The sequence below is a fragment of the Castor canadensis genome, chromosome 12 (assembly GCF_047511655.1).
Source record: "Castor canadensis chromosome 12, mCasCan1.hap1v2, whole genome shotgun sequence".
NCBI classification, from domain to species: Eukaryota; Metazoa; Chordata; class Mammalia; order Rodentia; family Castoridae; genus Castor; species Castor canadensis.
In genome coordinates this window covers 86,221,686-86,246,309 of record NC_133397.1, presented here as the reverse complement: position 1 = coordinate 86,246,309, position 24,624 = coordinate 86,221,686, and the positions used below count along the sequence as shown (strand labels likewise).

At 41.4% G+C, this 24,624-nt stretch overlaps 1 protein-coding gene across 1 annotated transcript; it reads right to left on the bottom strand.

The window, feature by feature from the left end:
- Positions 1-13,630: 13,630 nt before the first annotated feature.
- Nms (neuromedin S) lies at positions 13,631-23,096 on the bottom strand. Its single transcript, XM_020170421.2, has 9 exons — positions 23,021-23,096; positions 20,753-20,808; positions 20,398-20,448; positions 17,244-17,267; positions 17,099-17,152; positions 15,420-15,494; positions 14,904-14,939; positions 14,280-14,321; positions 13,631-13,669 (listed from the first exon to the last, which is right to left on the bottom strand). Exons 1-9 carry the CDS (start codon positions 23,094-23,096, stop codon positions 13,631-13,633), a joined length of 453 nt encoding a protein of 150 aa, XP_020026010.2.
- Positions 23,097-24,624: the final 1,528 nt, after the last annotated feature.

Here is a 24,624-nt window from a genome sequence, read left to right as displayed (position 1 = left end):
TTTCTCATTGGCCATGGATTCACGGGCTTTCTCAGGTAAACTGGTTTGGTTTGCACCTTTATTGGGGAGGGGAAACAATCTTGAGAGCGTTTTGTTCATCAGCCTTGTGGCAGATCTATCAGACCCTGTATCTTTTCTTTAGGATGCAGAAATGTAGTTTACAACTCCCTCTCAGGGTGCAGGAATGCAGGCTTGTAACTCCTCAGGATGCAAGAATGATATTGCTCTCCATGGGAGATGGGATACTCACTCATCTACCATAGGTCTCCAAACCCAACAAGTCCCCCCTCTGAGACAATTACCCAACTGCTGTTGGGGAGAGGGGTGATGACTCATCTAGCTGATTTGTGCTGGCAATGGGGCAGTGGGAGTTTAGGGGTAGTGGTACTTGTCTCGGGGGTTGACCCTTGTGGTCTCCAGGGGCCCCCAATAGAATGGGATGGATGGCTCTTGCATAGGCAGAGATGAGTATTCCTTGACTAGGAGTTGGAGTTGGACCTGTTGAGATATGAATCTGGTGAGAGCATTTATTATGCAAGACCCAAATAAGAATATTAGTAGAAGCATAAAAAGGGATATGGCAAGGGCTGCATATCCATGGATCCAGATTCTGTAGAATCCTGTAACTCCCAAGAAAGCTGCGAGCTGCTTTATGGTCTGGGGGAGTGGGAAACAGAGGATTGGGTCGATTTGCAAGTCTGTCCCTTTCAGACCACACTTAGGTAGGTGACCTGTGGAAGGCATAATTGAGCCTTTTCATTAGAGACTTTGTATCCCTAGGAGGCCAGAAAGTTTAAAAGGGATTCAGTCACCCTGGAGACGAGGGGCTCTCTGTGGCTCCACACAGAAATAAGTCATCAACATATTGAAGGAGGATGGCCTCTGGGTAGTGCCAATCTAATAAATCTTTGGTTAGGTCATGTCCAGAAAGATGAGGGATGTCTCTAAACCCTTGTGGCCAAACTGTCCAAGTTAGTTGATGTGAAGGGTTTGTGGGATTTTCAAAGGCAAACAGAGGCTGACTGTCAGGATGCAGAGGAATGCAAAAGAAAGCATCCTTTAAATCTAGTGCAGAGTAATATTGGGCTTTTGAGGGTATTTGAGTCAATAGTTTAGGGATTGGGAACAATTGGGTGGAGGGGAATGACTGCCTCATTAATGGGCTGGAGGTCTTGAACCAATCTCCATTTGTTTGGCCCCTTGTGAACAGCAAGAATAGGAGTGTTATAGGGGCTGGAGAAACTGATTAGCAGCCCAGTTGTTTAAGGAATTTATGATAGGTGAGTGACCTCCTCTTCTCTCAGGCTTGAGGGGATATTGTTTTTGGTGTGGAAACCGTGAGGGATCTCCAGGTCCCTGGTCCAATGACAAGGTTATCAGTTGGGGTATAACTGGCAAGCCTCTGGAGCGCTATTTTACCTGGACTCTGGCCTGCTCTTGGGGAGACCGCCACTTCTGTCACTCTTTCCTCATAGTTTCTGAAACTCCAGTGTGCTTGCTGGGATGGGATTTACCATCTCACCTAAAGGCTCAAATTCTTCTCCCCTCAGGCGACTATCTCTGCTGCCCCCTCCTTCAGGAACAAATAGACCCCACAGTGTGGACTGATGGGATGACTGTAGGGCGAGCCAGGACCTCTCCCACCTGTGATTCTGGGTCCACCGTGGTGTGCTTTCTCTAAGCATCCTTAAGACGCTGCAGAAAGGTAAAGGGGTTTTCTTCAGGGCCTTGTTGTACTACAGTCACCTGGGAATAGTTTAGAAGTTTGACTTTGGCCCTTTTCAGCCCTTATACTATGAGATTGATGAAGTGGCATCAATGCCACTCATCTTCCTCACCATTTTGATTCTATTTTGGATCTGCCAAGGGGACTGCTTGTGCCCCTGTGGCTACAGGCACATTTATTCCCTCATTTTTAGGTGCCACAGCTATTGGGGCTCATTGTAAATGGTATTCGTTTCCAAACTGAGTGGCCTGTGCCAGGATCTGTTGCTTTTCTAATGAGGAAAGAGTCTGGTCTAGTAGAAGCACAATATCCTCCCATGACAATTCAAAGGTTTGGATCACAGAGATAAAGGCTTGGATGTTTTGTTCTAGGGCATCAGTATAGCTGCCCAGATCTTTTTTAAAATATCCCTTAGATCTGATCACTGGAAGGGGACATAGACTCACCCTCTTCCTACCATTGCCTGATGAAGGGGGAAGCACACATTAGGGTCTGAATATTAGGGTGGCTTAGAAGGTAGGGCAGAGGATGGAGCAGTAGGGGTGGGGGATTTGTCATTGATAAGGGGATTTTCTGGTCCTCCTTCACCATGTTTATCCTGTGCCTTACAAAGAATGGCCAGCGTTTGAATATCTAGATAGCAATTATGGAGCCAATCCAGGTAGCCTCAGAGATAAAAGAAAAGTTGTATATAGGGTACCTCAATCCACTTTGTTTCCCTTTTACAGAAAAGGTCTAACTGGAGTATGGTATTATAATTTAAAGAACCCTGTAAAGGCCGCTTCTCTTGGTTACCTAAGGGATACTGAGGTGAACCCTCAGTACAGAGAAAGATGTGGGGTTTTTTTTTCTTGAGATTAGGGTCAAAGTCCTTTCAATGTTTCAGTAGACAGGCCAGTGGAGACCATTTGGGTACTAAGGCTGGCATACTGGAAGGGGCAGGTCCCATCTAGAAGAAGAACAACAACAACAAACTGGGTCAGTTCCCCTCTTGTCAGCCTCCTGATTGGGAATTGACCTAATGAGAGCAGGTGTTCCTGTCTTGCAACTTTCCCCACCATCCATGACCAGAACTGAGGAACAGGACTGGTTGGTTAGGCCACCTGACCAACACAGTGAGAAAAACTCTAGGATGCTGCCTTTTAACTAAAAGCAAGGAGCCTCTTTAAAGGGATGCCTCACCAGGAGAGGTGCCTGTAAGGTTAGAGAAGTGGATTCAGAAAAATGGGGCAATCACAGTGCCACAAGGGATGACTAGTGTTAGTATTTGGAGGGAAAAAATTTGTATGCTGAGGGCAAAAGTATAGGAAATTTTAAATGAGAAGTTTAGAGACCATAACAACACCCATTTTGCTGCTCCCAGGAGATTACATTAGTGCTTTTTGGGACCATAACCTTGAGATAACAATTGGCTTCCAAGGGCTGGGTCTGGAGGCCCAAGGCATGAGGTGGGGCTGGGAGCAGGGCTTGCGCAAAGTGCCGCCACCCTCCCCCACACCTGGGATAAGGGACCCTGTCTGCCCAGGTCTGATCCTGCAGCCCATCACCCTTCCCCTCACCCTGTGTACACATGCCTGCACGTTTATTTTTCCTCTTACCCCTTTTAGGGGGAGTGGAGGCGGATTGCAGTTGCTGCCATGTGTGGCTGGCAGCTTTGTATGTGTGCCGGGCCCTTTTCATGGACTTTCTTAGCTACAGTAGGCATTCCCACTGTGCCCAGGAGCTGGCACCCTGTGCACGAGCGTGCCTGTTTGTTTTCCCTCCTCCCCTTGTGGGGGTAGAGTTAGGGCATTTGTGATGCAGCCACAGTTTTTTGTAAGCGCCTCTGCCTCCACTGGTGTCTAACAGCTGATTTAAAGTTGCTTTGGACTGAGCGGTCTGACAAACGAGTTGTGGGAATAACTTGAGAAAGTCATATGGTACCATGGTATGAGTTTTTTTATGGGAGGCCAGGATCCCAGTAAGCCCAAGGAGGGGAAGGCAGACAGAGATAAAGGACAAGGCAGGACCAGGGAGGGAGCAGAACTGGTGTCCTGACATCTTAGGTAAGGGAGGGGAAGGCAGAGCCTGGAGGCATGATGCACGCCTGAGGGATTAATGATTAAGGTGTGCTTGCAGGTTGTTCCCACTGGGTGGTACTGGAACACTGCCAGTGACACCAAACCTCCACTCTCGGGTCACTGTCTCCGGCAGAAGAGGTATTGGACAGGGGGGAAAGATAAGCAGTCATCAGGTGCCACAACCAATCAGATCTCCCCCAGTGTAGCATGAGGCATTCCCAAATAAACTCCAGGCTTGGTCTTGGCCTGCAGAGAAGGGGCAAGAGCACTCCCAGAGCCAGAATCAATGTGAGGCCAAAGTTGGCTAGGAGCTGTTGGTTTGATACCCTGATGGGAAAGTCCCTTAGGAAGATAGGAACAGAGTGAGGGACAGGGTGAGCAGTGCAAGGAAGTCTGCTTTTGGCTAGTCCTCAGCAGAGGTTTTACCCAGCAGGAGCATCCAGTAGGGTGCTGGACACTCATGGTCGCATCTTTGGCATGCCCCTGTTGGTTTGGTGCTCAAGTTATACCAACCTTGGTCAGAAGAAATGTCCCTTCGTGGTTGCCAAAATGTTATATGCCAGTTTGAAGTGTTGCGGACCGGTGCCGAGGGTCCTTACCTTCACAGGCCAGGAAACTGGCTCGTGAGGCAGCTGAATGATGAGCCAAAGCCGGTATATGAAGGAGGATTTATTAGAGAGAAAGGAAAGGCTACAGTTAGGGAACTGCAGCGGAGCCGGGAAACTGGTAGCTCACTGCTCAGGTGAAGGCTGGGGCTTTTATGGACATTTTAACTCTGGGTTTGGGTAAAGGTTAGGTGGGCTCTTTTCATTGACCATGGGTTTGCAGGCTTTCTGTTTGCCCCTTATGGGGGAGGGGAAACAATCTTGGAAGCATTTTGCTCATCAGCCTTGTGGCAGATCTATCAGACCCTGTATCTTTTCTTTAGGATACAGAAATGCAGTTTACAACTCCCTCTCAGGGTACAGGAATGCAGGCCTCTAACTTCTCAGGATACAGGGATGATATCACTCTCCATGGAGGGATGGGATACTCACTCATCTGCCTTAGGTCTCCAGACCCACCAACACTGTGCTATACCAGAATACCCTCCTCAACTCCCACACCTCTTACTGCTCACCTCTACTTCCCCACCTTTGCTTGGTCACCTTCTGCCTTACCTTGTCTACTCCTCTAGAAACCTCTACCCAAGCTGAGACTGTACTTTGTTCCACCAAAGTGCACGTCTCTATCTTGGCATCATTGTAATATTATGTACATCCATCTTCCACCTTGATAAGGAAATTCCTTTGGAGCAAGTTCTGAGCTTTCTGTTGTTCTTCAAGCACATAGTGCTTACCATGGATGGAGTAGGTGCTACATAACTGTTGACAGAATGACTAGCAAAGCTTACCATCACATTTCACTTAAAAATGTCAATCATGAAGGAATCAGTATGGTTCCTTTTTCGGAAGGGGAAATTGGCTGACCTACAGGACATGGGGAAGGAATAATCTTAGAGCCATGAAGAAGTCTCTTTCCAAGACTGAGACCCTCAGAGGCAATTAAGGTCCAGCACTCTAGCTGTTCTTCTAGAAAAAAAACAGATTGGGTAAGTGAACATGAAATTATCCAAGAAGCTGCATTCCAGACAATAACAGTGTTGTGGTGTTACAGTTTGAATGTCTTCTAAAAGGCTTGTGTTGGAATCAATCCTCAATTAAACAGTGACCTAAAGACATGGGACCTTCAAGAGGTGATTAGGCCATGAGGGTTCTGTGTCATGAATGGATTAATGCCAGTTACAATGAAGGGCTTGAGGCTGCAGATTTGATATATTTTGCTCTCGTGCTCTCTCTTTGCCTGTCTGCCATGGGATGACAAGATATGAGTCCACTGACCTTGGACTTCCAGGCCTCCAGAGCTATAAGAAATAAATCTCTGTCCTTTATAAACAATCCAGTCTCAAGTATCCTATTATAGTAGCATAAAATGCACTGCGGCCATTGGTTTAAAAGAAAATAAACTTTGGGCTTTCCCTTAGAGCCTTTTCTGGTTTCTTTATCATGCATCATTTGAGACATATTTATTCTAAAAAGATACTTGTTATTTAGCTGAAATTCTATTTTAACTGTTCTCAAACATACTACTTCAAACACTCTTTCCTCTTCTGAGGCAGTGTTATTTCTACCAAACTCCTTTCTAGCATATGTTGTTCAGCAAAATTATTATCATAGATGTTTTCCATATTTAATAAGTAACATTTAGCTAGATATCCAGTATTTTATCTGACAATCCTTATTTGTAATCAAAAGTCCTGGTTCCCATCACTAACTAAAACCTACTCAGCCATGTGGTCCTGAGCAACCAGGTAGCTTATCTGAATCTTTTTGTTTTGGTGCTAAGGACTGAACCCAGGGCATTGCACATACTAAATACATGCTCCTCCATCCAGCTATACCTCCAGAGCCATCTGAGATGTCTTTGCAAGGACCAAGTAGATGTAAGTGTACCCTGTAGCCTGAAGTGCCATAATGTATTTGTTATTTTTCTGGTTTTGATATCTGGTTCTTCAACTTGCAAACTTGTAGAGAAAGGCTATGTGTAATTCAGTTCTGGCTCTCAAAGTACCCCACAGGGGCCTTGACTGGTGGTAGGAAGTATTGCATGCTTATTGGGACAATAAAACATGAAATTGATCCCCTGATGGAGTCATCTCCTTACCCAGAGATCATTTGGACATACAGCAGGAATTTCATTAGGCCAATGGGACAAAAGGGGCCAAGTGGTTTGGGGAAGGATTTTGCTGTTGATAGCAAAGAGTAAATACTTCTTCATCTCCATGTTGTCCCATCTGATATCACACCATCTTGTCCACACAGAAGGTGAGTCTCAGAATGCTGAAGGTGGAAGATCCCAAAACTGGGAACATCACGGGTCTTTGAGGTAACTTTAGGACTATACCTCTGTAAGCGACTGTCTTTTGTGCTGGGTTTTCTACTAATTGGCAACCAAATCATCTATCTGTCAAGCACTGTACTGGACACCTGTACACATTGTTTAATTTAATCCTCACAATATTCCTTCAAAGTAAGTACTGTTATCCCCACTTTACAGTATAAAGAAATGCAGGCCAAGAGAGGAATAGACTGTGTCGCATTTATCAGAGAAATTAATTGATGTCACATTCATGAGAAGACTCAGAATTGTAGCAATGGCAAAACTGTTTGGTACACATAATACTTTCTCTGCATTCGGATCTCTTCTCCCATCAGACCAGGGCTCTATAAAGCTGAACTGAAATCATTTACCTCTGGCTCTCAATCCTGGGGAGTTATTAAAACTCTAATTCCCAGCCTATAACTTTTTTCAATATTGCTAGAAATTCATTTCTAAAAAGAGCCAGCTTTTTGTTTCATTGATTTTTCTGTTTTCAATCCCATTATTTCTGTCCCCTGTTATTTTCTTTCTTCTGCTGACATGGGCTTATTTTTCTCTTCTTTGTCAAGTTTCTTGAAGTAGAAACTTAAACTATTAATTCAAGGTCTCCAACTGAGAAGTCTGTTGTGAAAGGGAGAGTTTATCTATGTAGCAAACTTCACTGTTGTCTTATTTAAAATATTGCCACAACCTACCCCAACCTTCAACAACCACAACCTTGGCCAGTCAGCAGCCACCAACCTTGAGACAAGACCCTCCACCAACAAAAATAAAATGAATTTCTGAAGGGTCATATCATTGTTAGCATTTTTTTAGCAATAAAGTATTTTTAAATTAAGTTGTGTACATTGTTTTTAGACATGCTGTCATTCCACACTTAATAGACTATAGAATAGTGTAGTTATAACTTTTATATGCACTGGGAAATCAAAGATATTTATGCAACTCACTTTATTGACATATTTGCTTTATTTCAGTGGACTGGAACCACCCCATGATATCTTCAAGGTATGTTTACAAAGAAAGTTTGTTATGTTGAGTTTCTTTTTTATTTATATTATGTATTAGTTGTACCAAAGAACAGGTTACATTGTGACCTTTTCATACATACATATGCTTTCATCATGCTTATCCCCCATTACTCTCTCTTTATTCCCCTCCCTGATCCCCTTCCTCTTCTCTAATAGTCTCCCTTCTACTTTGCTGTCTTCTTGTTTTCTTCTGTATTCCACACATGAGAGAAAGCATGCGGTTCTTGTCTTTTGCTTCACATTATGCTCTCCAGTTCCATCCACTTTCTTGTAAATGAAATCATTTCATTCTTCTTTGAGGCTGAATAATACGTTGTGTACACATATCACATGTTCTTTACCCAGTTATCTGTTGATGGGCATCGAGGCTGATTCCTTACCTTGGCTACTATGAATAGTGTCACAAGAAAAATGAGTGTGCAGGTATCTCTACTGTATGCTCACTTATACTCCTTCAGATATATACTCAGGAGTGATATAGCAGAATCATGTGGAAGTTCTATTTTTAGTCTTTTGAAGAACTTCCATACTGAATATTTTACATTCTCACCTTCAGTGAATAAGAGTCCTCCCTCTTGCCAATCCTTACCACCATTTGTTGTTATTTATTTTCTTGATGATAGCCATTCTGACTAGGATGCTAGGCAGGTGCTTTACTTCTTGAGCCATTCCACTGCCCATGATTTAATCTCTTGAGGAAAATTGATGGCTTTAATAGTAAATTTAAAGCAAAGGGATCAGAGAATTGAGCAAAAAAACAAAATATTGCAGAAGTGGAGTTTTTCCAACTTTCCAAAGGGGTTGGTTCCAGCCATGGATATTTCTTTCTTTCTTATCTTACTTAAGATAAAAGCCTTTATAAAAACTAGGAGAGCCAGAGTTACTTAAAATATTGTGTAGGAAAAAATATGAAATGCTAGTTTAACCTCTCCTAATTTTGCTGTCCTTCCGGATCTCTCGCTGGCCCCATATCAGACACAGCACAGAGCATATCACATACCTAATGAGTCAGAGGCAGTGATGATAGGGATTGTACCTATGTGTCCAAATCACTCATCTCATTGCACTGCTGCACTCATCCCAGGGAAATTCCATGCATCTGAAAGATAGCCTTGATGGTGAGAGTGAAAGACAACCAAGCCAGGGGGACCTGGGTTTGAATTCTGACTCTGCCATGTAGTGGAAGGTTTTGGGCAAGTACTTAATTTCTGTGAGTCTGTTTTCTCATCCCCTAAAGATAATACTCCCACTACAGCATATTAAGTAGCTGTTCATTAAATCCACCTGTCCTTCCTTCACACTATACAGCTAGTTTACATTCCCAAATTTCAGGCCTCCGGAAATGGAAACTCATAGCAAGGTTTCTGTGATATAACATTAGCATGTGTGGATATGTGTTTGTGATTGTGTGTGTGGCATAATTGCTGAGAGCTTACAATCATTCTTTTGTTTAATCATACTAACACTCATGATGGTCATTATTTGTCCCATTTTACAGATGAATAAACAGAGGTTCAGAAAAGTTATAGAAGTTGTTCAAGGTCACACAAGGAATAGTTGATGACAGAGTGGAGTCCCTAACTCAGCTGTTAGTCACTGTATTAAAAAAAATTCAGAAGGGAGAAATCTATAGTAGACCCAAAGGCTGATCACTACTTTTATGTCAAAGAGGGAGACGTTTCAGATCTCAGTCATAGGAACTCCTCACCATGGCCTGAAGCTAACATGTCCCCAAGCAAGAAAATTCTTTGCTCATGCTGAAGTAGTGGCAATGCTGTAGTAAATTAAAAGCACTGAGTACTTATAAAGTGTCAGACATTGTCCTAAACTCTTTAAAACAATTAACCCGCTTAGTACTCAGAACTATCCAAGCAGGTAGTTTCTGTTATTGTGCTCACATTAATGGCATGGAAACTGAGGCACAGAAAGGTAAAGGAACTTTTCAAAATTACACAAATAGTGAGAGGCAAAGGTGGTGTGTGTGTGTGTGTGCATGTTTGGTTGTGGTAAGGAGGAGAAGAAGGTATGAATAAATACCCCAGGCACGTCCTCTTCCCTCTGGCTAGAACAACTTACTTGCCCTTGGAATGTGCCCTAAACAATCCCACTTTCCTGTGTTGGAATAATCTCTTTCATCACCATCTACAGACATCACTATCAACAAATTCCTGAAGAACTATAGCAGGAGGAGGGCCAGAAAAGAAACAGATAGGCCTGTGTTCTGATGAAGTAGCAGGGGGGAAGGGATGGCATAGCAGAGAGATAAAACCTAAAGGATTCAAACGTGAAGAAGGTCACATAGCACTGGGGGTAGAAGGGCACTAGCACTAGGGTGAAGTAGAATTGCATGTAACCATATATGGGTTAAACCTTGCTTGTTTTTTATTGCTTCTGTCACCTGCTTGCAAGGGTATATAAGGGGAAACCCATTTGTTCTCAGGGCTCAGCCTTTGGACATGAGTCTGCTGAGTCTGTGCCTGCACAATAAAACTTTGCTTCCTTGCCTTAGAGTCCCATGTCTCTGTTTGAGTTTCCTGTAATAGAACCAATTCAAGAGCCACCTCTTTCCTTGTTTCTCCTGGACACAACCTCTTTCTTTCTGAGTTTTCATACAAATTTATTTGCAAATGACTTTCCTCGTGTGTAAATTATTCATTTTTTAAATAAGATACTACTTCAGCAAAGTGATCAAGGTCAACATCAACAGTGACAGTCATATTGACAGTATGTACCCTTAATAAGAAGTAATGAGAAGGGTAATTTACCACTGTTGTTTTCTTCTACAAGCTCATAACTCCAGTCCATCATAAGAAAAACAAAAACCTAACTAACTGAGGGGAGTCCTATAAAATACATTAATCCTCTTCCTCCCTTTACCTGCAACCTGTGTTCAAGAATATGCCAGGTATAACTAGGCATATTCCATCCCATCCCATCTCAGTGTGGTGAGATCTACCGAGGAGTCTTAAAATACTCTATTTCAGAAAATAGACTACAGTCTTAGAAAATACTAATTCTAGCTAAAATTTTAGAAGGACTTTTAAATTGAGAAGCTTGAGAAGTTATCCGAAAGACTAGGCAGTTCCAATGAGGCTCATGGCACATATCCTCGGGGTCCCCCATTACATTGCATGCACATCTTTTGCATTGTCCTCTATCCCAAAGGATGAGCTAGGGAGTATTTACAGACAAGGATCCTGAGAAATAAAGGCCTGAGCCTCATAGTTTTCTGGAGTTATTATGGTTTTCTGGAGTTGTTATGTCTTCATTTCATGCTGTTAGCAATACAAAAATGGCTCTGATTGTTATGTCTTCATTTCATGCTGTTAGCAATACAAAAATGGCTCTGCAAATCCCTTGGGTTCAATTTGCAGAATCATCTTTCAAGTCCAACTACTGACAACACTTACTGAGTGGTACCACCGTGCCAAGCCCTTTGTGTGGACCATCTCCTTAGTCCTCATAAAAACTACCTGAAGAAGTTACTATTCTTACCAACCACATTTTACCATAGAGGAAACTGAGGCACAGGAATGGAAAGAGACCCTCCTAAGTGTTGGGATACTCCCCAAAGGCCCGAGTGTTGAAGGCTTAGTTCCAGCCTGTGGTGTTAATGGAGGTGAGAGAAACTATGAAGTAGGGTTTAGTGGAAGGAAGTTAGACCACTGAAAGTATGTGCTCTTTTTTTTCCTTTTCTTTTTTTTTAATTTTTATTGTTTTATTATTCATATGTGCATACAAGGCTTGGGTCATTTCTCCCCCTGCTCCCACCCTCTCCCTTACCACCCACTCCACCCCCTCCCTCTCCCCCCACTCAATACCCAGCAGAAACTATTTTGCCCTTACTTCTAATTTTGTTGAAGAGAGAGTATAAGCAATAATAGGAAGGAACAAGGGGTTTTGCTACTTGAGATAAGAATAGCTATACAGGGCATTGACTCACATTAATTTCCTATGCGTGTGTGTTACCTTCTAGGTTAATTCTTTTTGATCTAACCTTTTCTCTAGTTCCTGGTCCCCTTCTCCTATTGGCCTCAGTTGCTTTTAAGGTATCTGCTTTAGTTTCTCTGTGTTAAGGGCAACAAATGCTAGCTAATTTTTTATGTGTCTTACCTGTCCTCACACCTCCCTTGTGTGCTCTTGCTTTTATCATTTGCTCAAAGTCCAATCCCATTGCTGTGTTTACACTTGATCTAATGTCTGCATATGAGGGAGAACATATGATTTTTGGTCTTTGGGGCCAGGCTAACCTCACTCAGAATGATGTTCTCCAATTCCATCCATTTACCAGTGAATGATAACATTTCATTTTTCTTCATGGCTGCATAAAATTCCATTGTGTATAGATACCACATTTTCTTGATCCATTCATCAAGAATGTATGGACATCTTGGCTGTTTCCATAACTTGGCTATTGTAAATAGTGCTGCAATAAACATGGGTGTGCAGGTATGTGCTCTTGAAGGAGCTATGTGGAGCCCTATACACTCTTCTCTTTGCTTCCCAATTGCCAAGAGGTAAACAGACCTTCTCTGCCATGTGTTCTCACCATGATGTACTGTGTTGCCCCAGGAAGCAACAGGGCCAAGGGGCATGAATTGGAACCCATGAAACTCTGAGACAAAAATAAACCTTTCCTCCTTTTAAGTTGTTTATGTCAGGTGTTTGTCACAGCAATGGAAATCTGACTAACACACCAGGTCACCCAGCTAAAAACAAGGATTCAGGATCTGAAGGCAACCAGCCATAAGCTTGAGTCTCAATAATAGCAAGTTAGTCAGGGCACATTAACTCCATACCAAAATGGTAAATTTAAAAAATCCTACTATTTAAAAAGTATAACCAACCCCCTCCAGGAAAAAAACTTTTTAATAATGAATAAAAATGTTGTGTCAGTGCTACTTTATTTTAGTACAAGCAAATATGCTAGTGAATATAGAGCAAGAGCAGTATCTTCAAATACTGTTCATATAAAGGAATTTGACATCTGTTCAAAATAATCATGACATGGTCTCCTCAGAGCCAGTTTTCCTTTGCCACTGAATTCTGCAAAAGAAAAGAGAACTGTTCAATTCAAATCAATTCATTCTCGGAATCAAGGTAGTCCCAAGGGAAAGTTATTATAAACATGTTTTACAGTTATACATCCATTTGACAAGTCAGAAATGCCTCCATTGTTTTCCCCATAACCAGTCCTTAGGAGACTCATTTCTGCTGTGCCTAATTAGGCCATTAGGTTTACATAAGTGCTATGGACTCCAGGAACATTCCCTCCTCCTTCTCCCCCTGAATTTGCTGGGTAGCCTGAGTACAGCCTCGGGACAATGGCCTCACCTTCCTGGGACCAAATCCTCATGAGTGACAGAGGAGGCCCAGAACTACCTTTGTGTGTGGACCTCCTCTTCCACAGGCCTGAAGGCCAAGAAATCTGCCCATCTTTAAATTCCGGGTCTTAGAGCGCCATTGAATAAAGGATACAACCTTGCCTGGCTATACTCAGAAATGTCTCCATTGTAAGGAGACTGGTGGCCTCCAGGGATTCCTTGGTATACCACCACAACATACCAAGGTGGCTTTTTCCTCATCAGAGGGGCCAAGTACAAAGTCAGAGAGCACAGATGGGCTGCACAGAGCTTTCATCACTATCATAGTTCCATCTAAACACAACATACCTCCCAAGAGCCAGGCATGGAAGCAAAGCCTGTAAAGTTGCCTGGACTAGCCCTCCTCTGCCAGCTGGGCTGGGAGTCTCTATGGTGCTATAAGCAGGAGGATGGGGCAGAGTCCTTTCTTTGAACAGTGTCTCCCCCAGCTGCCTCTCATCCCCCTATTCAAGTCAGACACATAAATTTATTTAGAAAAGAAAAGCTGCAATGAAGCTGACCTTGTACTATCTACTGAGTCTTATCTTCAATATTTCTTCCATTCCTTGGCTGAAAAAGAAGTGGATGACTTTAAGATACTGAGACACAGTGCCTAGAGCTGTATCCTGATTCAATTCCTCTCTCTGTTGAGCCTGGTTCTTCTAGCTGGGATTTCACTTTTGGCCTTTGGAAACCCTTATAGGTCTTCTGGGACAGTGTCTAGGGCCCTTGCTGCTCCCAGGACACTGACACTGTCCCCTACCTCACCACCTTCTCCCTTAACCTTTGTTCATATGGTGAGACCTCAAACCTTCCATTGCAGGAATTCTTAGCCTACAGATGGCATGAAGATCTATTGCTTCTCAAAGTACTTTCCAGAGAATAACTCACGTCCTGGAATCGAATAGGAACATGAACTCTGGTTTGCCCAGAGTCTGTCCAACAGCAGAACTCCTCCCTTGCCCCCCAGGCTCCTAGCACTCTGGTGCTCTCAGCCTAGGTTCTATTGGACTCTTTCCTTTGCAAGTTTGTAGGAAGAGATTTTGATTGAGCTACCTCCCAAACAGATATAAGGAAAGTCCCCAAGTGGCCCCAGCTGTACCTGCTCTGCAGTAACTCCATAACTGGGATGGCTAGAGTGAATTGGGTTAGGAAACAAAAACAAGGAAATCTGTTATACCCTAAAAAGGAAAAATGGCCATCCCAAGGTGACAGTGGGATCCTGCAACACAAAAACAAACTGTTATGCAGTCATGTTATGTCAAAAGTCCTTTAAAAATGTTCATGGGGACAGCTTTCAAAAAAGATGGTCCCTGACTAGCAGTGTAATGACACCTGGGAACTTGTTAGAAATTCAAATTCTTAGTCCCCATCTCCCAGACCTACTGACTGAAAATTTCTGGGGTGGGGCCCAGCCACCTGAATTTTACCCAGGTGATTCTGATGCCTGGTCAAGTTTGAGATCCATTTGTGTTTGGGATTAGTGCCACTGGCAGTACCTCTCTCTAAGGTTATACAATGCCATGTGGGTCCCTGAGCCAGAGAGAGCAGATCCCCAGGAGCAGATGGCTCAGGTGACTCATCTGTGAGACTGGAGATGAAATATTAATGGCCAGAGGAACTGCCTCCATCTTCCTCATGATACCTTTCTGCTAAACGACAAATTCTGGGAAACCTTAGCATCAGTGCTCAGAGGACATATTCAGGGTTCTATTTTGAGGTCTGTTCTTCCCAGATGGGTCTAGAGATGCTGCAGGGTGGCCCAGGTCCATGTACTTCCCTGTACTCTCCAGCGCTTGCATACCTTCTTGGTAAAGTCCACAACAGTATCCCCTGAGTCCTGCAAGGGAATGAGGCACAAGTTAATTCATCAGGTTGTCCTGCTGTGATCCTGACCTTCCCTGGTTCTAAGCAGTCAGAAGACATTCTAAGGCAGTCAAAACACAATTGTAGGGAATGGGTCACTGGGGCCAATCAGAAGTTCCTGCTAGGGAAAGCAATCTTGTTTGCTTGATTTGAGTTACTGTTTGTGTTTGGATATGTTTAATTTGCTTGCACCTCTTAACAGCCTGAAATTTGAAATGCATCCTAGACTGGGCGGTGGGGTCCCTTCCCTTGGCCATTCAAGCCATTGTATAGGGTTACAGAGAGGGAGGTCAAGGTCAAAGGACCTGCAGTTCTGCCCACAGCTGCCTCCCAAGGTGGAGACGGAGAATCAAAGAAAGAATCAAAATGAACTTCAATTCAATGACACACATTTACCACATATTACATGAACGTTAGCGGCATAAATCTATGGTGGAAAGAAAACAGCACATACCCCCTGCAGGAATCTTTTCATCCTCCTGTTGGCGAGCTTGGCAGCCAGGCGCATTAAGGGGTGCACGGGAGGAAACTGCAACAGAGAGGCAATGACCAAGGGTCAGACAGGAGCTGTGACATCCTCACTGCCAGAGGAATATTTTGAGAGCCTGGGGCTATACACATTCCTTTTGACTCACTTCCCTTACAAATGGGTTTAATTTTCAGAGCAAAATCCATTTCTGAGTCTAAGCTTGAAATTTTATGTTTTCAATAAAGGACCGCTTGCTTTGATAGTGCAATTCCAACTCATCACTTAGAAATATTCCCTGGGGGTAAAGCAAGCTTTTATCAGCATTAACCCCAAGCACTCTGTCCTCTTACAGCAAAGTGGGTTGACTCAAAAAAGCATCTCTGCACAGATTCCTTCCTTCTCCCCAGGTGTGCTCTCGGATTATAGGGACAGGGTACCAGGGCAATTTACAAAAGGCTTCCTCTGGTGTGGCCATATGGTCCTACACATCTTGTCTGTGACTGCTCATACATTTTCAAGTAAATGCCTGTCTTTGTCTAGAACTCATGTATCCCTCCTCTCCTACCCCCCTATGCAACAATTTGGTTTAGATTAAGACTGCCTGTGATCTCCCCCCTTCCCTTGCTCTTTCTCCCTTTGTTGATAATATCTCTTTCCTTAGCTGATCCCCATTCTTACACCTATAATACTGATAAGTCTTTGTCTCTTAGGGGAAACAATTATTTTACTGGGTATTTGCTTTTTTAAAGAATCCTTTTGAAGACTTGGAAAGACTTAAATATGTAAGTAAACAACTTTGTTATGGTAGACTTTCAGTTTTTGGGACAGGGCACCTGAACTAACAGTTATAGTCTATATGACCTTCCCTTTTTTCCTCAAATCATACCCCACAGAAATCTAATTCTCCTGGGTAATTCAAATTTACAATAAGAAAATTGACCAGGTATGGTAGTAACAATCTGTAATCCCAGCACTTGCGAGGCAGAGTCAGGAGAATCTTAAGTTTGAGGCCAGCATGGACTACAGAATGATTTCAAGTCTAGCTAGAGCTACATAGTGTGACCAGTAGAAAACAAGGGCTGGGAATGTAACTCAATGGTAGAGTGCTAGCTTAGCATATGCAAGGCCCTGGGTTCAATCCCCAGCAACGCGCGCATGCGCGCGCACGCACACACACACACACACACACACACACACGAGTAGACTTCTTATTCCCATTGTACATATGCACCCTGACAGCCACAGAAGGTACACGCCAGGGATCACTGTCAGGGACAATACTTTTCATGTCACAAAGCATTTTTCCAAATTTAAAAATAGAAGATAATTAGGAACAATGGAAATAAGACACAATATTTTCCAGACTTTTCTTGTACATCTGTTTAAGTGCATGACCAAAAAAAGTTATTATATTTTTTAACTTATTATTCCTTTTCTGTGGTTTATTCTCTAATGTTTCAGATCTGCCTGCTACCCACCACCACCATCCCAGAGGGGAAGAGACAATCCCTGCCACCTAGGGGAAGACACCAAGGAAGCTCCCACCTACAGGCCACCTGAAGGCTCCTGCTTTCCTGCTTGTCCAAAAATATCTATTAATTCAGAAGGACTGAAAAGCATGCAGGGGACATCACTTTTACAGAAAGATGATGTAAAATACTGACCCCAGTTTTAACTGGATGTGCTGGCTCCTGAGTTCTGGAGTAGTGGAATAAAAACTAAGAAAGAAAAGACAGTGATGTTAAGACTAAGTGTCACTCTAAACGTGGAAGCTGCATGCTGCTTGTCACAGGGCTGGACGGTACTCACCCTTTTGTATATGTCTTGATTGTCCTGGAAAGAGAATTGTGAGGGTAAATTATAAGGAACTTTACTGTGGCAGGCGGCTGATGGGGTTTTCAGTGTAAGGCACAGCATAGACCTTGCTGGATTTACTCAAATATTCTCAAATGAATTGTCAATCTAAAAAGCAATTCCTCCATTGCACAAAGTTAATAAGAGTATATAGTTGGTGTGGAATTTTATGATAAAGAAAGTTGTTCATAAAACCACCATCATTAAAACCTAATCTCTTTTCATCTTTTTGGTCTTTGGGCAAAAGAAACCCATTTTGTATTCTACCCAAGTCCCAGATAACCTTCTGCCTGTGAGATGGAATAAAATAAGTATTCCAGCCTTTCATTAGCTGCAGGCAGTATCCTAATATTTAGTTTTTTAGGTTTGGTTCAAATTAATCAAGCCTTTTTTTCTTCCAAAAGCTTTCTACAAGAATTTGCACTCTTCTTGCAAAAAGGTTAACTTTTCATTAGTGCACAGCCCTGTCCCGTTTACATGGATGACAGCTGAACTTGCAACATGTCTGATTAATGATATGCTGGGAAGAAGGTGTCTCACAAAATGAAAATAGTCTAAGTTTTCATGTCCATACTTATAAAATTGCTAAAAATGATTACTGCAAGCCATCTTTTAAACCACATCAATTCAGACAGTGTTGATCTTTCATATCTCATTCACATTTAAATATTCTGGAATCAGCCCATGCCTCAATAAATACAGAAATTAAAGTTGCTGATAATACTTCCAATTTTCTTGTTATGAATACAATCCCATCTTCCTGCAAACTTTGTGGAGAGATTCTTTAGGCAATACCAATGCATTCTCTCTCTCCTCCCTGCTATCCTGTTATGCACATATGCATGCATGCACACACACATGGGTGTACATGAGTGCTCACACACACACACACACACACACACACACACACACACACACTATAATTAACCAACATCACTAACAGCAGAGGCTCTACAGAAATTGACTGTTTCCTTGTACTCACCATTTCTAAACTGGCATGAAATATTTACTATTTGTTCAGCTCCTGGTCTTTGTGTCAGCTTCTGTTCACAGTAGTGTGTGTGTGTGTGTGTGTGTGTGTGTGTGTGTGTATACATGTGTGTGCACACTCATTCATGGACTTTATTAGACAAAATTTTGGGGGTTTGAACCATTTCATCAGCTTTATGCTGCTACTTTTACTTTTTGGGCCAAAGGATACTAAGGAACACCGACATGCTTTTTCTGGTGCTAATCTGTCCTTTCACACTTCTTGCTTGTTCTTTTCTTTTCAGAGGAAAAAAAAACAAGTATAAAATTTTACTCATCTGTCATTTCATTCATTTCCTCCCACTAGAATATAGAAGAGGTGATTTTGTTTGGGTCACTAGTATATCCCCAACATCTGGCATGGCATGTAGCATGCTTGCATTAAGTATATTTTTATTTTTTGAATGAATGTACAAATAGGTCTCTATTCACAAGAACCACTTGCCCTCTTGCCCATCCAAACTTCTGGTCTCATATGGTGACTGTAAAAACAAAACATGTAGAGTTTCTTTAGAAAACATTATTTGCAAAATATAATCACTTTCTGAATTGCCTCATGATAAAAGTTCTCTGTAGTCACAGACCTGATCTCTTCTACAGAACAGAACAGAAAGGGACTTACAGTTCAGGTAGCTCATTCCAATATTGGGCAGTTGCAGGAACCAAAGCCCCAAGAGAGGAAGTGATATGCCAAAGGTTACCTTTGGGGACAGCACTTTGGAGACAAGGCCAGGAAGAGCCATGGTCTCTCTATTCATAGTGTGAAAATATTAGTACTTTTGTTCAACCTCTTGCTCTCTTACAATTGAAAATAATGAATGGGATAGGCTTGGGAAAATGGAGACAGTGGGAAGAATTTCATTCCAAGTGGGCTCTGGCACTTGGGAACCCCACAACTGAATTTAATACTGCAGGTAGCACACAGCAGTCACACTTCCACTACCTCTGCTTATGCAGAAGACAAACTCACAGCCTTCGTGAGGAGAATAAGGAAGCTACTGTGATGCAAGATGGGAGGCAGTGGCAAAGAGATGGAGAACTCTGAGTTCTCACCTTGAATTTTTGCTCCAGGTTCCAAGATTAAAATGATTATTATGAGAATGTCTCCAAGGATATGTAATGGTAAACTGAGAACAAGAAGAAACAGGCATGACATATTTATGAAGTTTGACACAGAAAGTGGTGTTTGAGTTTTGAAGAATGAGAAGGAGTTACATTAACAAGCACTTAATGGCTGCCATTTTCCCTGTTTTGGACACTGTTGAAAATACTTCACAAATATTAAAGCAATCAATGCTCACCATAACACTATGAGCTGGTTTACTCATTATACTCATTTTACAGATGAGGAAACTGAGGCACATAGCAATTAAGAAACTGCCACAGTTGAATACTACTGGGCTTTGAGCCCGGGGAGTTTGGTTTTAGAGTCTGAGCAACCTGTAATGGATACAAAGACATTTCTGACTAAGGAAAAGGCTGTATAAAGACCTGATGGATTTGAGGATAGCAAGATGTTCCATCTGCCTGGCATGGTATACTGTGGATTGCGGAGATGAGGGGGCAAGAGGAGATGTAGTTCAAGGTGAAAACAGATAGATTAGGTTAAGAATCACCCTATCCTGAGATCACCCTTTTGCACTTTTGATTGAACCAACATTTACATTGTATTCTTTGATTTATTTCTACTTTTGGTTAGTATAGTTACTGTTAGGTTCTTTACATGAGATCTATTGTTTTGGAGAACTGCTATATCACAGGATATCAATTTATAATACATAACATGATATATCATTACATACATAATTAATTTTCTTATGTATATGTTATGATAATTTTAAGAATATGCAAAAATTACTAATATTTATAATAATTTATATTTAAGAGTAAAACTTGATATTTCCTAAAACTATTCTTATAAACATGCACACACACACACACATACAAACACACACACTTACACATACACAACATTCTTCTGCAGATAGCAAGAGTACATTTATGAAAAATGCAAGCTATGGTGTAAACATATGCACTGTTATAACTACAAGAACTCTCATATGTATATTCATTTTTTTACCTTAGGTTGGTTAGAAAGAGTTGCCTGCTGATTCAGATAATATGCCAGCTGCTAATAAACAAAAGGAGGAAAATTAATCAAAGATAAGAATAAATCCTTTAGTCAGTAGACTTCTATTACAACATACTTAAAATTCTAAAATTGTTGCATTTATGAACCCTGAATTATTTTCTCATAATGCAGTAGATTTCAATACAAGTCTCTGATGTCTTAAATGAGGCTATGAAATGCCAACAGTGAGTTTCCACTGCAGTAAAACATCTGATCTTAAAATAGCTTTAGGTGAACATTATCCACATGATATTTTTGAGACCCAGACTAAATAAAAATCTCACAGTACTGAACAAGAGCAAACCTGAAGCCGCACAATATCCAAACCATCTGGAGGATTCACTAAGGGTTGACAAAACCCTATGGTGAGAAATCATAAAAACATCAATTAGAGAAAAGAGGTCATTAGCATTAACTTCTGTATCTTTACCACAAAAACATACAGAGAGTCTATAAGAACAACAACCCATCGAAGAACTGCACAAAAGTAGTCAATGGGAAGGTAAGATATGATCCTATTCTGTTAAAAGGATTTCCAAAGAAAACACACTTCTCCCTACCACTAACAAATATGAGGTTTGTACCAAATTTTATTTATAGAAGAATTGGTTTTGAAATTTTAACAGGATTTTCCAGCCCATGTGTTAGCAAATAAGGAAAGAGGGGAAAATACCTAGGTAATAACCTGGTTATATTTTCATGGAATTTATGAGGATGGAATATCAGAAAATGGTGCTAACAAAGTATGTATATCTGAATCACCCTTTGAACTTCAAATACATGCAGATACCTGTCTCTGCCCCATTAGACTCCCGAGGGCTGAGGTTCTGGGGAGAGTTGCTGCTAGCATGCAGCTGAATCCTGGCAACTCTTTTCCGACTTAAATGACCATATCTTCTCATGTACATGTGATATAATACTTACGGGAATGGCTAATACTTCATTTGAAAGAATCAACTGGATAAGTCAAAACTAACAAGATGAAAATAAATTAATAAATATAAACTTTTGGACTTCAATGCTTTAAAATGTGGGAGAGAGAATATATGGCCCAAGAGGAGTTTATCTAAAAAAAAAAAAAAGACTGCATGGTATTTTGTTACATATAATCTTCTGTCCCTATGATTCAAGAGAAAACTAAGGCAATGTTTATGGTATATTCAAGAAATAGTGTTCAATCCTTGAAAAGTAATAGTCTGACTTGAAATTTTAGGATATGAAGCAGAGTTAAAGTAACTGAGCTTAGTTTTCTCTGGCAAGAGAAAAATTAGGAAGTCTATGTTAACTGCCATAAATAAAAAATATTAGTCTTGTTCTGTGTATCCCCCCAAAACATGACTAGAGCTCAGGTTAGAAGTCAGATGTGATCATATTTCAGCTTACTGTAAGGAAGTTTTCCATGATTACAATAACTCAATAATGTAAAATAAGGCAAACCCAACCCATAAGGATTTATTGCATTAGTATAAAGACAACTCTAACCCCAGGGAACATAAAATGGAATAGACAAAAAAGGAGGTAGTTATAAATATATAGACAATTAAATAAAGGTAATAACAAATTCCCAAACTTGAGGTAGAAACAGTATTCTACTGGAACCCATAAGAGGCAACAGCTGGCTGTGTTGGGTGTAGAGTGAGTTGTAGGTCACAGAAAGTGTCAAGTCTAATCTAAAGTCCTTCTGCTGGGAAAGCAAGAGGGAAGCCTGCACCCTGTGAGGTTAAACCACTTGATCTCCACGCTTCCTTACAGTGCCCACATTTTGTAATTGCATCTTCGGACATGACAAAATAAACACGTTGTTTGGAGTGTATTTTCTCATTGAATATATTTACAAAGATTTCTTACTCCTCTAAATCAAATTCTAATGGAAAAATCTGAAATTTGAAATAGTCCACATTTCCAGCTTTTCTGCCACGGTGCACTTCCCTGCATCCTATGGCAAATTACTTGGACAGGATGACAATGGATTTAGACTGCAAACCCTCACCCAATCCCTAGTTTCCTACAAAGTCTCTGTTTCTCAGAAGTTGGTGAAGCAAGGCCAGTACCAGGTCAGCACCTCGGACAGCTCCCGAAGCTCAGGAGATGACCCTTTGAACTCCCTGAGATCTGCCCTCCCAAAGCCCACCAGAAAGGCTTTGAAAACAGTTCTTTTCCTTCAGCTGCCCACCATTTCCCATTCTCTGGGGCAATAAATTCAGTTTTACCACCTCTTGTCTCTTCAAAATGGAGGGAGCACAAACAGCTAAGTGGTGATTTCTCCCACGCACATGGAGGCCAGGTCTCACCCATCAAAATTTCAGCAGCACATATTCAAGATACCCCTAAGGCAAGAGCCTTTTAAAGACAGTCCCACTAGGAAAAGTCTCCTTTAGTCAAAGGCTGTGGCATCTCACTGTGCACAATCATTCCTTAAAGAGCTGGAAACAAACTCAGAGCCAGAAAGCAAGAGCGTAAGTGATGGGGTAGGTGAAGGAATAAAGCCTGACTCCCTCCAGACCTACTCTGAGAGAGCAAGGTCATCTCAGTCTTCCTTAGAGCTCAGGCCAGGTGATGAAGTTTCCCTTACCTGAGGAGGGAATCTGGAACATACAGAAGCAGTAGATGGCCAAGATGGAAGGGAACTGGGGAAGAGGGTGTTTCATCTTCAGAGTCTGGTTTCTCTTTGCTGGCCACAGATGTGCCCTGATAGGACAGGGGTTTAGCATCTCCCTAGGTTCCACAGAAAGCAGCAACCCTCTGATCAGCCCAATCCAGTAGGCGCCTTTATTTGCAGTGTCCTGGAGCCCATTGGCTGAGCACCAATCAGCTTTGCGCAGGAGGACCCTGGCTTTCTCATAAATGTCATGCTGGGCCCTTATTTGTAGAATAATATCCTCCTGATGTAAGCATTGTAGAGAGTCATCCTTTTCAACCCAGCAATAAAAATATAAAATGGAGAGTCATAATTGTTATTCTATAATGGCTTGAGAAACACTTCTGAGTCAGGAAAGCCCTTTCCTCCTTTTTTAAATCAAAGAATTGGACATAAATCCATGAACTCTTGCATGGTGAAGACTTGCTTCCTAAGAAGCTATCTATTTTCCACTAGTAACAAAGGATGTTCTGTAGTCTGTGGTGCATCTAAGAAGAACAAAATTTGAAGTCCTGGATATTACATCATAAGAAACTAAAAGATAATTAGAGCTCAGTTTTTTTAAAGCATGGGGGAAAATTGGCCTCTTTAACGTTTTTCCAGATTTATTTCTATTTCAAGTTAAATAATTCAATTTAAGCCACTATTCAAGAAAGCATGACAATATTGTAGGTACATCATAACAAACATAAATAACAAAGTGGCAGACTAGAATGGCTCAAGAGGTAGAGCACCTGCCTAACAAGCATGAGGCCCTGAGTTCAAACCCCAGTACTGTCAAAAAAAAAAAAAAAGATTCCATCTACCGGTCTTCTACATGTTGGGATCTGTTTCAGTCATTTCACATAGGTTAGTTCATGCAAGTCTCATGGAAAACGCATAATACATGTGTTATTATTTTAATTTTATGAAGAGGAAAATGAAGATAGATAACATTAAAGAATTTACCCAAGGTCACTTATCCATCAAGGGTAAAGGCAGGAATTTGAACCAAGGATATCTGAGTTCAGTCATATCTGCAGACATATAGGATTTTGGCTTAGGAATTATATTTTTCTAAAAAGAGCTTCATTAGGGTTAGATGCAGGATAAAAATAATGAGAAAGTTTGAAGCTTTCTATTTCTTGACAAAAGGGTAACACACACACCACACGTAAAGTAAATACCTCAGGATTTTCCCCATTATGCATATCTTTAATTTTTGCCCTTTTAAAAGTTAGGATAATTAACAATGGTTGAATTCTTATAGTGTGCCTCAGACATGAGGTTCTTAAAAAAAAGATTATCACTTTTAAAATTGACTTAATTCACTTAAATCATATTATATAATTTTTACAAACATTAGAAACACTCAACATACACATAATGACAAAGGCTTGTGGCAGTTCTATTAAGTGTCAATCAATGAGTACTTCAGGAACATTTGTTCTATGTCTACCAGCAAGTCAGTATATATGAGGTACATACAAAAATACACATTTTTCAAATAACTCTCTGTGATAAATTTGATTTGTATCAAATTTATGGCTCCTTTGCAT

Excerpts from the sequence above, each read along its gene's own strand:
- Nms (XM_020170421.2), bottom strand. The coding sequence starts at position 23,096 with ATGAAACACCCTCTTCCCCAGTTCCCTTCCATCTTGGCCATCTACTGC. Across the intron at positions 20,449-20,752 it reads TGGATATTGTGCGGCTTCAG|CAGCTGGCATATTATCTGAA; the intron begins GTTTGCTCTTGT and ends TTTGTTTATTAG. Across the intron at positions 14,322-14,903 it reads TTGTGGACTTTACCAAGAAG|GATCCCACTGTCACCTTGGG; the intron begins GTATGCAAGCGC and ends TTTGTGTTGCAG.